This window comes from Haplochromis burtoni, unplaced genomic scaffold (genome assembly GCF_018398535.1).
Source record: "Haplochromis burtoni strain Fernald_Lab_line unplaced genomic scaffold, NCSU_Asbu1 Contig_74, whole genome shotgun sequence".
NCBI lineage: Eukaryota > Metazoa > Chordata > Actinopteri > Cichliformes > Cichlidae > Haplochromis > Haplochromis burtoni.
Genome location: NW_024582435.1, coordinates 2107951 through 2120204, shown reverse-complemented (window position 1 = coordinate 2120204; position 12254 = coordinate 2107951). Strand labels below are relative to the sequence as shown.

The following is a 12254-nucleotide window of genomic DNA, read 5'->3' as shown; positions in this document are numbered from 1 at the left end:
GATGGATGGATGGATGGATGGATGGATGATGGGTCGATGGATGATGGATAGATGACTGACGGATGGATGGATGGATGATGGGTCGATTGATGGATGGAGTCGAGGGACAGCTCCCAGGTGTTCATGTTCCCGTGTGATGTCAGCACCAGAGTGGCTTGCATCTTCAGGACTCAGATTTTATTGGCTGGTTGAATTAAGCAGCACTGAGGAGCATTTTCATGGTTCTTAATTTAAATGATTTCGATAAAAAAATAAAACAGACACAGAGCATTGGCCAAAAAAGGATGTCTCACATCATGGCTGCTTCACAAAGCTTTATGACTGATGCACGCACACTCGTGCACACATTCTTTCTGTATCCACTCTGCTGTGAGATGTTTATACTCAAATCTAAATTGCCCAGCTGTGTCTCCACTCCTTCACCAGTATTATTAAACTCACACAAACCAGTTATTATACACCCTCCTTCACACATGCACACACAGACACACACACAGACACAGTGAAAGAGGCAGAGAGGTAAGAGATAAAGTGGGGTGAGAGATAGATTTTAAGCATGGATTGGGTGATAGCCAGAGGATGCAGTGGGATCAATTCAAGAAGCACTGTGGTATAATTTTGTGGAGTAAAATGAGTTTAATCAAGATTCATCTTAAATTTCAGCAGTTTGAAGTAGCGCAGCCCCCGGTGCTAACATCACTGCATGCAGAAGAACACGGTTGTAACAGCTGTAACAGCTCCCAGCTTTTTCTGCAGGGTTTAGAAACGGTGAACACTGATGCAGGACGATAACGTGGATGCCTCTGTAATGCTAATATAAACCTCATCCTCTTATAATAATAGAATAATGTTTGAGATGACAGAACAGAACAAAAACACCAGGTGACTGTGGAGACGTGTTCTGTAGTCAGATATCAGGGATTAGGCAGAAACCAGAGATGGCATTCTTGTGCCATTCAACACATTCTCTGTCTGAACCAGTGCGGTTCAGACAGAGGACGGTCTTTAGCTGCTCCGGGCTGTGGTCATGGAGGGATTTTAGTTTCCAGCGCGTGAAGCACGATCACACCTGAAAAACAAGTGCTGCGTGTTAGGCGGGTGAGTTTAATGCAATACAATTAAGAGAAATGGATCCAGGATGCATTAGGTCGGAATCAGGAAGCTCGTGTTTACACCTCACAGTCCTGAGCAGAAGGCATTTCCTAATGAGTAGACAGCAGCGGCACCTCGTTAGGAAATGTCGCTCAGTCCAGCCACAGTTTGAGATCACATCTGTTCGGACAGAGTTCTGTGGGATTAGTTATTTATTAATAACAACACACAGAAGACGCCATACTCGAATATTGGATTTTCTAGGTTTTTAATAGTGAAGCAGACACTTTATTAGGTACACCTGTTTACCTGCTCGTTAAATACGTCTAATCAGCCTGGCATGCTGATTAAACATGGCAGCATCTCACTGCATTTAGACATTTAATTTAAGTTTAACATGAGCATCAGAAAGGGCAGGAAAGCTGATGTAAGTGACTTTGAAGGTTGCATGGTTGTTGTGCTGGACAGGCTGGTATGAATATTTCAGAAACTCCTTGTTTGCTGGTGCTCAAGCTCAACCATCTCCAGACTTTACAGAGAAGGGTTGAAGAAGTTTGCTTTGAGCTGAAGGCAGCTCTGCATGTGAAAACCTTGAATTAGATGGGTTAGAGCAGCAGAAGACCACACCAGACAGAAGACTGAAAAATGTGGATGTGAGAATTTGGGATAAACAACATGATAGTTGTTGGATTCAGGCTGTCGCTGATGGTGTAATAATGTGGTGGATATTGTTTTTCACATGGTGTTCAAATAATCTGGTTTCTTGAACGCGAGCTCGCAGCCTCCACAGTTATCAGATCTCGTGCCCACGGAGCATCTTTGGGATTCGGTGGAATAGTACGAAGCTTTCACATCAACATGGATTAAAATCTCTGAGGGATGTTTCCGGCACAGCGTTGGATCGATGCCCCAAAGTGGCAGCTCTGAGGGGAAAAGAGTGTGCATCCCAGAAAAAGCAAAGTGTACCTAATAAAGTGTCCAGTAGTCAGTATTGAGACTACATATCAGTCGATAAGGTTGTTGTTGTAACCCAGCTGTTGGGGCTGCGCTTCCACAGGCTCCGCTGGTTTAGAGACTTATTCCTCATGAAGAAAGCAAAACAATGACGGAACAGTTTTACTTGCTAGCAATGGCGGCCGGTTGGTGTCTCACACTCTGAGTCCAACCACAGACGACCTCGACTCCGGCCTCCGCTCGCCGCCTTTTATTGAAAACAGTTACAGTACACACAAGCACCTCCCATTGTGACCCTATGGTCACAAAAGATAAGGCACTATGTGTGTGCATGTGTGTGTATGTGTGTGTGTATGCATGTGCGAGAGTGTGTGTGCGTTTGTGTGACCTCCCGCTTACTAAACAAGAAAACAACCCTCACATGTCCCTGTAATAACACGCTGCAGCCTCCCCCAGCGTCCAGCAGGCTGGAGATGCTCAGAGACAGAGGAATGTCTGCTGCTTGAACTAAGACTTACAAATTTAAGTAACACAATGACAACATTTAACAATTTGACTCCAACAACAACCATCTCCCTTTTTTATTATTACGCCTAGGTTCCAGTGCACAGCATGACAACTAATGATAACCGCTCACCCACGGTGCTGATTGGCTAATCATTAGTCCTCCCGCGGTGCTCATTGGAGCAGATCTTTCTGCATCCCAGAAACTCCAATTTCACGTCACGATGCCAAAGACGTGAACTGATTCAGAGGACTGGAAATATTTGTGAAGTGTTTGAAAAGATCCTGAAAAAATGATGCAGAGACGTTAAAGCAGAACACGGAGAAATGTTTCAAGTTCAAATCAGTTAAATTCAGATCTTCTCGTCTCTCCTGCAGCACAACGTCCTGCTGCTGGGAAGCAAACGCTGTTTCCTCCTCACAGTAGACTTGATATAAGTGTTGGCGTTCCTGCTGAGATAAACACATGTGTGTGATTGGAGCCTATTGTGTGCAGCTCTGAACTAATTTTCTTGTTTGCACACAGCAGGGAGAGTTGGTAATAATTTACTGAAAACTGTAAGCTAACCTTGTTTTAGCCTCCTTACAGGTGCTGTTATCTAAAAACACTCGTTTCTGTTAAGTGCATCTCAAAGCCTCTCATACAACACTTTTTCTGTTTGAATATAGTTAATCTTTGCTAAAGTAATACCAACCACCAGTTTAGAAGCAAGCGCTAGACAAATAATACATGATTTTATCATTTTAATACTACTAATAATAATAATGTTACCTTTGAAACCTGAATATTCAAACATCAGGACCAAACATGACTGAGAGCTGAGGTACAGTTAGAACAATTATGAAAATGATGGTGTGCCCACAGAAATAATATATAGAATAAAACATCTAAAGACAAAAAGCCTCTGTGTTTGGACCACAGCATAAAAGCAAATATCCAAAAACACATCAGTTAAGATTATTTTTCATATGTAGAAGTTAAATGTTAACATGTGCTGTCAAATTATTACTTAAAGCAGTCTTAGCACCAACTCAGTATTAGCAATGTGTACTTAATAAAGTGTCAGAGTACATCATGAACATATTCAGCCATCATCCTCTGCTGTAGTTATCGCCATCTTGTTTTTGGAGGCAGATTTAAGCACATGAGCGACGAAGTGCTAATGTTTGCTAGCTACTCCTGCTCCGTGTGGGAGGGACACAGACACATAATTATCGGTAAGATGCTCATGAAATTCTAATAGAATTTAACTCACGGAAAACCCGGCATCCTTGTAGGTCTGTCGGTGAAATGAATACTAAAACAAGAGTTAGAGGGGTACAGCTCTACGGCCCACATCCTCAGCCAAGTGGGCGGCTGCACCCACCTGATCCAGCGAGCTGGGATATGCCCCATCTTACTGGTGAGAGGTACCCCAGGTCAGGTCCATCGCAGATACGGTTTTAAGAAATCTGAAAACCTAAAAATGGGAATGTCTCCTCCTGGGATGGGAACGTGCTGTACACCTGGAGGTAAACATGTTTACTCTGTTTACCTCCATCCTTTTTCAGAGGCAACCTGAGCATCACAAACGAACTTAAATTCACGACACATTTGCTTCCACTCATTGGTTTTAGAGGCAAACACGATCAACAAAAACACACTGCCGTTCTGTCCTGTTGGCTGGCAGCAGCACAGCGTTGTCTTCTTATGGATGTAGGCGACTTCACCTTCACATGAGCTTTGTGTTTTGACAGCATCTTGTGTGTTTTGATGCGCCCTTGACTGTGATGTGAATTTGAATGTGATCTGTACAAAGACTCGCCTGTCAGGGAGAGAAAGATGCAGACTGACACAGAGATGATTTAAGTCTACCATTCCCTTTCAAGTCAGCTCCTGAATCTCTCACACACACACACACATACACATACACACACACACACACACACACACACAGAGCGTGATCATTGCATCGACACAGCTTACACCCGTGTAGCCACAGAGCTGCTCTGCTGCTGTTCCTCACCTTCAGAAACCAGCGTACACGCACATCGTCTCTGCACAGTCATATGTTACAGTTCATATGTTACAGGTCATGTGTTACAGTTCATATGTTACAGGTCATATGTTACGGTTCATATGTTACAGGTCATATGTTACGGTTCATATGTTACAGTTCATATGTTACAGGTCATATGTTAAGTTCATATGTTACAAGTTCATATGTTACGGTTCATTTGTTACAGTTCATATGTTACAGGTCATATGTTACGGTTCATATGTTACAGTTCATATGTTACAGGTCATATGTTAAAGTTCATATGTTAAAGTTCATATGTTACGGGTCATATGTTAAAGTTCATATGTTACAGTTCATATGTTACAGGTCTATGTTAACAGTTCATATGTTACAGGTCATATGTTAACGTTCATATGTTAATTCATAGTAGTTCATATGTTACAGGTTCATATGTTACAGGTTCATATGTTACAGGTCATATGTTACAGTTCATATGTTACAGTTCATATGTTACAGGTCATATGTTACAGTCATATGTTAAAGTTCATATGTTACAGGTCATATGTTACGGTTCATATGTTACGGTTCATGTGTTACGGTCATTTGTTTCAGGTCATGTGTTACAGGTCATGTGTTACAGGTCATGTGTTACAGGTCATATGTTACGGTTCATATGTTACAGGTTCATATGTTACAGTCATATGTTACAGATATGTTACAGGTCATATGTTACAGGTCATATGTTACGGTCATGTGTCACAGTTCATATGTTACGGTTCATGTGTTACAGTTCATATGTTACAGGTCATGTGTTACAGGTCATGTGTTACAGGTCATGTGTTACAGGTCATGTGTTACAGTTCATATGTTACAGTTCATGTGTTACAGTATATGTAAAATGTTCATTTTACATATAACACATGTTAGCATCACTGCCACAGAGCTAGCCTGTGTCAAACGTTTATATTATTATAAAACATCTATTAAAGTGTCCTGACACAGAACATTACACCAGTGCAGGCTTCTTTAGCACAACTCGCTAACTGACGCACACCAACACACTCACAGGCAGCCTCCCTCCTCTGAGTTATTGTCATTTAAGCCTTTAATGCTGGGAGTCACCTGCTGTGTGGGAATTCAAAGGAGAAACAGTCCATATCGACTGGTTTGTGCGAGGGGCCTGTTCTCTGTGCTCCATGGATCTCCATAGGTCACAGGATAGATTTTTCTTTTAGGTTTGGCGGCTCGGTGTGGGTGTACGAGCACAAAAGGCTCAAGAAAGCTTAAAGTTTTTGCTATTTCGTCTTTTCTGTCTTCTTTCCTTCAGTGATAGAGGTCCATTGATTGGACGCGATGACAGAGAAGCTACAATATCTGCTGCTAAACGCCTTTAAAGCTGTTTTTATAGACCCGTCCTAACCTGACATGAACTTTATAATTTCATTAGTAACATGTGAGCGAACAGTGCTGTGAAGTCTTTGGTTCTTCTTCTTATTGTGGTCATTTGACAAGTTTTAATGTAAGACAGAAATATGACTTTTGCAGTGGCTTTGTTCCTCGGCTGTTCTCCAGGTTCTTTACATCCTGGCATCATGTGCTGAGTGTTTTTAGCTCCTTTCGCCTACTTAACGTCTCAGACATGTGATTTCTCCCTTCAGCAGATCAGGTAGTAATCAGACCCGAGTGCGGTGACACTGAACTCAGCTTACGTCACATTTAAACACGGGTCAGGTAGGTTGGTATAGGTACTGTGTTCCCCTAATAAATGAAAAAGCATTTTGTATTTACTCCGGTTCTCTTTGACAGATATTTGTTGTTCTGGAACATGTGACTGCAACAAATATCACAAAAACATAAGAAATCAGGAAGTGGGCAAATACTTTGTCCCACCAAAGTAAAAGCACAGTCAGTTTATCATTCAGGAACAGCTCAGCTCTTTATGCATACATGCTATAACGATATAAATCACACACACACACACACACACACACACACACACACACACACACACACACACAGCACCGCTGGTTAGTGAAGGTCACAGTTTTGTGACGCGTCCTCTGCATCATGTTGGACGTCTGCCACGGTGTCTCATCAAACCGTTAATCTGATAAATTAAAACGGACAGTGAAGCATTTTACAAATCTGCGCCTGATTGCAGCGCGCATGAAAGACAGAATATGTAATACAGAGATACTGGCAGGGCCAATTATGATAATTAAATAGCATTTTGTATGAACAGTAATCGAGCTGACTTTGACCATAACCAGCCATCCTCAAATCCACTCGCTGGCACCAGACGCTCATAAAAACACTCTGTGGTCCAACTCATACGTTTCTTAACACACTATAAGAAACGTTTAATGTTTTAATAAACAGTGTTTGTGATTATTGTCACTGATAATCACAGGAACCTAAATATTCTGGTACTAAGGTTTTACAGACAACAATACCTCAAATGTTAGCATATATGCTAGTTTTCTCTATAAGGCTGTTGCACGCATGTATAGAGTAAGTAAATGTTCATAACTAAAGTTGGCTTTAGCCCAAAGCCACAGCCGGCCTTTTGAACCATAAACCGAGTCTTTCCTTCCCAGTGCAGCTGATTTCTGCTGCCTGGTTCAAGGATTCGCCGTATCGGCTCCACGGCTGCTGCTGTAGATGAGTCTGTATAGAGGGACTGTCTGGGTGGTTCTGCCCTGCTGCTTTCAGAGGACATCTGTGCATGCTATCAGTACGTCTGCCAGCTGAAGCGTTATCCCAAAGCCACGTGTGGATGTTGTTACTAGTAACTGAAGGATTTATAACTGGATCTGCTGAAATAAGCGTAATTAAGTCTGCTTTTCTTCCTCGTGCACGTTAAATCGTTCTTCAGTCTCCTGCTCTCTGATTCCTCTCTCTGGGTTTCATTAATACTGAACCCGTATCTCTGATCGCTCTTTCCACTCACAGCGTTTACACATACTGTCATTTTCTTTTTTTCGCTGTGCTGTTAACCAGATGAACACACATTTGATTATGGCTCAGACGATCACCTTGCCCCGAGCTGTTTGCGAGGTGTCATGGGCAGCCACTGACGCTAAACGAGGTGGACAGAAATCTCTTTAGGGAGAAGGGTAGAGCAAAATAGCCGGGCACATCATAGCACAGGTTTTGTAATGAGACATTACAGCTCATGTGCTCGTGAAATCGCAGCAGAGCTAACGCTGCGTGCAGCAGAGAAACTGCAAACGAGCTTTGTTGGTAGAAAAGGTGAAAACCTCTCCGCTGACTCAAACTTCAGCAGTAAATATTTTGTCCAATAGATTCTTTGTTTTCAGTTCTTGCTTGATAAGGACAGTCGTGGCTCTGGCTGCATGTCTGCTTTATAATAACCAGACGTATGAGAGTCGTTGCAGGGCTGCTTGTTTCTCAGCTGCACTGCGGTGTGCTGACACATGCTGGCAACACAGCGCACAAACTGAACAAGCTGTAGTGATTGAATAACTGCTTGTAGTTCTCATCCAACTGGCTCTGTTTCCACGTTGTGTCATTTCTGCCTCCTGCTGGTTTCCACCTGCTTTGAAGGATGTTCTCGGGGATTTGACTTCCTCTGGTGAGCGTACCTGTTTCCTAAACAAGCCGCAAGGAAACAGTAATGTTGTACCCGATCGTTATACCAACTGTTAACTAACTAGCTCACACAGGAGAAGTGCTTTCTAAGAAAAACTGCTAAAAATAATAATAATGGGCTCGACAGGGTTATTTCTGACAGCATGAAGACGCTGAACGGCATCTTTTTGTGATGCATCGCCGGCACCACACACTGATAAAAACACTGTTTCTGAATGTTGTTTCCCTGTGAACCTGGGTGCTCCAAGGTGAGAGAGGTACAGTTTGTCAGCAGCCAGCAGAGATTACAGTGCACGTCTTCGTTCACATCCAGTCGTCCCGTATAACTGGATCTGACGTTGCTCCATCTGCCTGTGCTGTGGTGATGTTCTGTCGTTCAGCTGCTGTGCAGCCACGTTTCCTTTAGATACGTTTTCAAGTAAAAACAAAACAACAGTTTCACACTGCACACACACCACCAGGAACAGAGGCTACTGTCAGCCTGAAGCCCTTTATTCTGTGTTGCACCTCAGACTGTGCAGCAGCGCAGCAGTTAAACCTGGACGTGTGCTGTTGTTGTGTCTGTAAATAAACTTGATGTTTTGGCTCATCATCATATCTGCTCCATGCTTATGTACTGATTGGATGTCCTGTCTGCCTGCACTCACTGCACACCCACAGAAACTCGGTGCTCTTCCTTGACTCTGTGCTGTCACCAGACTGGGCCGACCTGGGGTGGACTGCTACTGTCAGCATGAGAGCGGAGCTGCTGTTCTTCAGCTGCAGTTTCTCATCAACGAGGTAAGCCACAATCTTTCAGGCTTTTTAGTTCTTTTTATAATATTTGGAAACCCGGAGCTGTGCTAATAACAAGTTATAACTTTGTAGCTATAATGATGATTATGAAACGTTTTTAGTTCTTCAGTAGAACTAACAATGAAGCGATGACGGTGGTGATAACAATTGCCTTTAACTACCCCGGAGATTGTTAGCATGGAGGCTAGGTTGGGTTTCCTTTATTATGGGATTCGTTGATAATGAAATAAAGTCACAATAAGAGTGTAAAGCTCCGGTCTCAACAGTCACCACCAGTGTTGGTCAAGTTACTTGAAAAACGTAATCAGTAACTAATTACTGATTACTTCCCCCAAAAAGTAATCCCGTCCTGTATGCAAAAAAAAAATTTCATAGTTCAGCAATACTGATCAATCTAATAAACTTAAACCTACACCATCCTCCCTATTCTGGTATTTTAAAGAGTACTTAGCGTAAATATTAAGCAACCTAACTAATAGGGTTCCAACTCCCAGCAACAACAAAAATAAATAAATAAAAAATAGGGAACCACCCCTCACGCTCCACCTCATGATGCTTAATCGACGTAATCAACCTTAATTTGATGCAGTGTGAAAAAAAATGCACAGAAATCAATTATTTTTCAAGAAATATTAAATAGATTCAACATCTTTCTTCAACAAAATTGCAGACTGCACAGATGGTACCTTCCCAAAGGAAAAAGTACTATAGCTTACTAGGGTATATATAGACTTAAAGTTACTATATACAGTAATTGACTTCTATTCATTTTACATCAAATTAAAACTTTGGGTGTCAGATAATTATTTATTAAAAGCTCGACATTTTAAATGAGAATAAGAAAGAAAAGTATGTCTTTGTGCCCCCTTTTCCCTGTTACATGCCCTATCGGCCCCCCTGGCTAAACTTTGCTAGATCCGCCCCTGCACAGTTACCAGCCGTCAGCTGTAGAAAAAGATCCTCGAGTAGAAATTAATATTAAATAAATTCTAACAACAGCTGATCAAGCTTAAACGTGCTGCTGTTGTTCAGCCGCTGGTTTCCTCTTTCTGGTGCAAAGTGGGCCAAAAGCAAACTAGAGAGACGGACTCGCGACAGAAAAGCCGATCAGCTGATCGTTAAGCAGTTTCATGATTGAAGTAGCAGCAAGAAGAGGCAGTCGCTCCATATATCGCTTGTTAAGCTTAACGCAGGAATGCTTTACAAACATTCAGAGATGGACTTACACACTTGCTTTACTTCTCTCGGGGATAACTTTGTCGGAGATGAAATGCCGGGTTGCTAGCGAAGCTCCACATGCTATCCAGACCACCGACAGGTCCCGCATGCCACAGCCGCTCTATCACGTGATGCATACTGCTCCGACGTGCTAACGTTCTGAGGTGAGTTACGGCGTGTTGCAAGTTTTGTGAGGTGCTTTCGTGATATTTAATGGATCGGATTACATTTTTTATTTTTCTCCGATATCCGATCCAGTAATTTAGGTCAGTATCGGACCGATACCGATACGTAATATCGGATCGGTCCATCTCTACTCGATATGTGATCCATTGTTGATCTGCACACAGCTGTGTCACGAACGTCGCACTCGCTTACGTCACTGTCATGAGACATTCTCGCAAAAAAATCACGGTTTTAGTAACGCAGTAACGCAGCGTTCCTACGGGAAAGTAACGGTAATCTAATTACCGTTTTTGCAATAGTAATCCCTTACTTTACTCGTACTTGAAAAAAGTAATGGGATTACAGTAGCGCGCTACTGCCCATCTCTCGTCACCACACTGTGTGTTTTCTCACACAGTGTTTGGTTGACTGGACCTTTATAAGGGCCACACACGCTCCACTGTTCACGGAGCATCTGATGCAGGCAGGGTTTCTGGAAAGCTTTGTGTCAGCTGAAGACTTCAACACTGCAGTGTATGATCTTTTACAATGGAAGCTTTAATACCATATAATAACCAGTCATATTATACTTTGCATAGTGTGCATTTCACGATTGTGTAAATGAAGATTTAGTTGAATTCATTTGCAGTCTGATGGTCGTGACATTTATAAGTAAACATGATTAACTCTCAGTTAACTGATCTTTGAGTGGCAGCAGCCAAAACACTGCACATGTCACCGTTTTAAATGAAGGCTAATTGTGAGCAGTGCTTAGTTACACCGATGTGGTTTTTATTCTCTCCTCTTCTTTTCCACCCTGACAAACTGTGGTGTGGGCTTACACGTGACAGTGCTGTGTCATGCTGTTCATTTTAGGACTTTAACAGCAGTTTATTGCTGTACTTTCTAACAAAATACTGACGCTGTACTGGGGGAAGAGGATTTCACGATGGTTACAAGAGCAGAAGGTTGACACAGGTCTCAAACGTAAAGCCGTCTCTCATCAATCTTCTGCTTTATTCTGCTGTAATCTCTTTTCCTCTCGGCTCCTCTCGTCTTTTTCTTTCCTCAGTGTTTTTCTTTTTAAGCCCACTGGCTGTTTCAGCCCACTTCTCCATCACTCACTGGCCTACCTGTGATGTGTCTGAGGCAAATGGAGGTGGATGAGCCTGAAGAGGGTTATGGTTGTGTCTGTTGTCGTGTGTGCAGTGTGTGTGTGTGTGTGTGTGTGTGTGTGTGTGTGGGTGTGTGTGTGTGTTTAAAAGTTTTTGTAATAGTGTAAGAGTGTAGCTGAGAGCACGTTACAGCAGTGTGTGGGTTCAAGTGTATCTTGTCATATTAGTGGATTTTTAAAAGCATGAAGTGTGTGTGTGTGTGTGTGTGTGTGTGTGTGTGTGTGTGTGTGTGTGTGTGTGTGTGTGTTTTAAAAAATGGTTCGATAAGTATTTGAATAGTAATTCTGTCTCTGTCCAACACTAATATAGAACAGAGGGACCAAAAGGAGACTGAAGTGCTGAAGCATGGACCCTCAGCTTTATATAAACCATCTATAGTCATAGTTAGTTATGTACAAAAAACCTGGAAGTCCCGAGGTCAAAATGGGAGATGCCCCCAAGGGTGGTGGAGAATGACCGAGCTAAGATCCTGTGGGACTTCCAGATACAGACGGACAAAATGGTGGTGGCTAACCAACCGGACATAGTGGTGGTAGCAAACAGAAGAAGACGGCCGTAGTGATCGATGTAGTTTCGAATAACAACAACATCAGGAAGAGGGAACACGAGAAGCTGGAGGAGTACCAAGGGCTCGAGAAGATGTGGAGGGTGAAGGTGACGGTGGTCCCCGTGGTAATCGGAGCACTAGGTGCGGTGACTCCCGAGCTAAGTGAGCGGCTCCAGCAGATCCCGGGAACAA

The 12254-nt window shown here is 42.7% G+C and overlaps 1 protein-coding gene across 17 annotated transcripts in view; it reads left to right on the top strand.

The window, feature by feature from the left end:
• stxbp5l (syntaxin binding protein 5L) overlaps positions 1–12254 on the top strand; it is a 133564-nt gene that overhangs the window by 49391 nt on the left and 71919 nt on the right. For all 17 annotated transcript variants that reach the window (XM_005925888.2, XM_005925886.3, XM_005925887.2 and 14 more), the window contains exon 3: positions 8861–8942. In XM_005925888.2, the coding sequence (XP_005925950.1) occupies positions 8861–8942 (82 nt within the window). The remainder of the gene's footprint in view (positions 1–8860; positions 8943–12254) is intronic.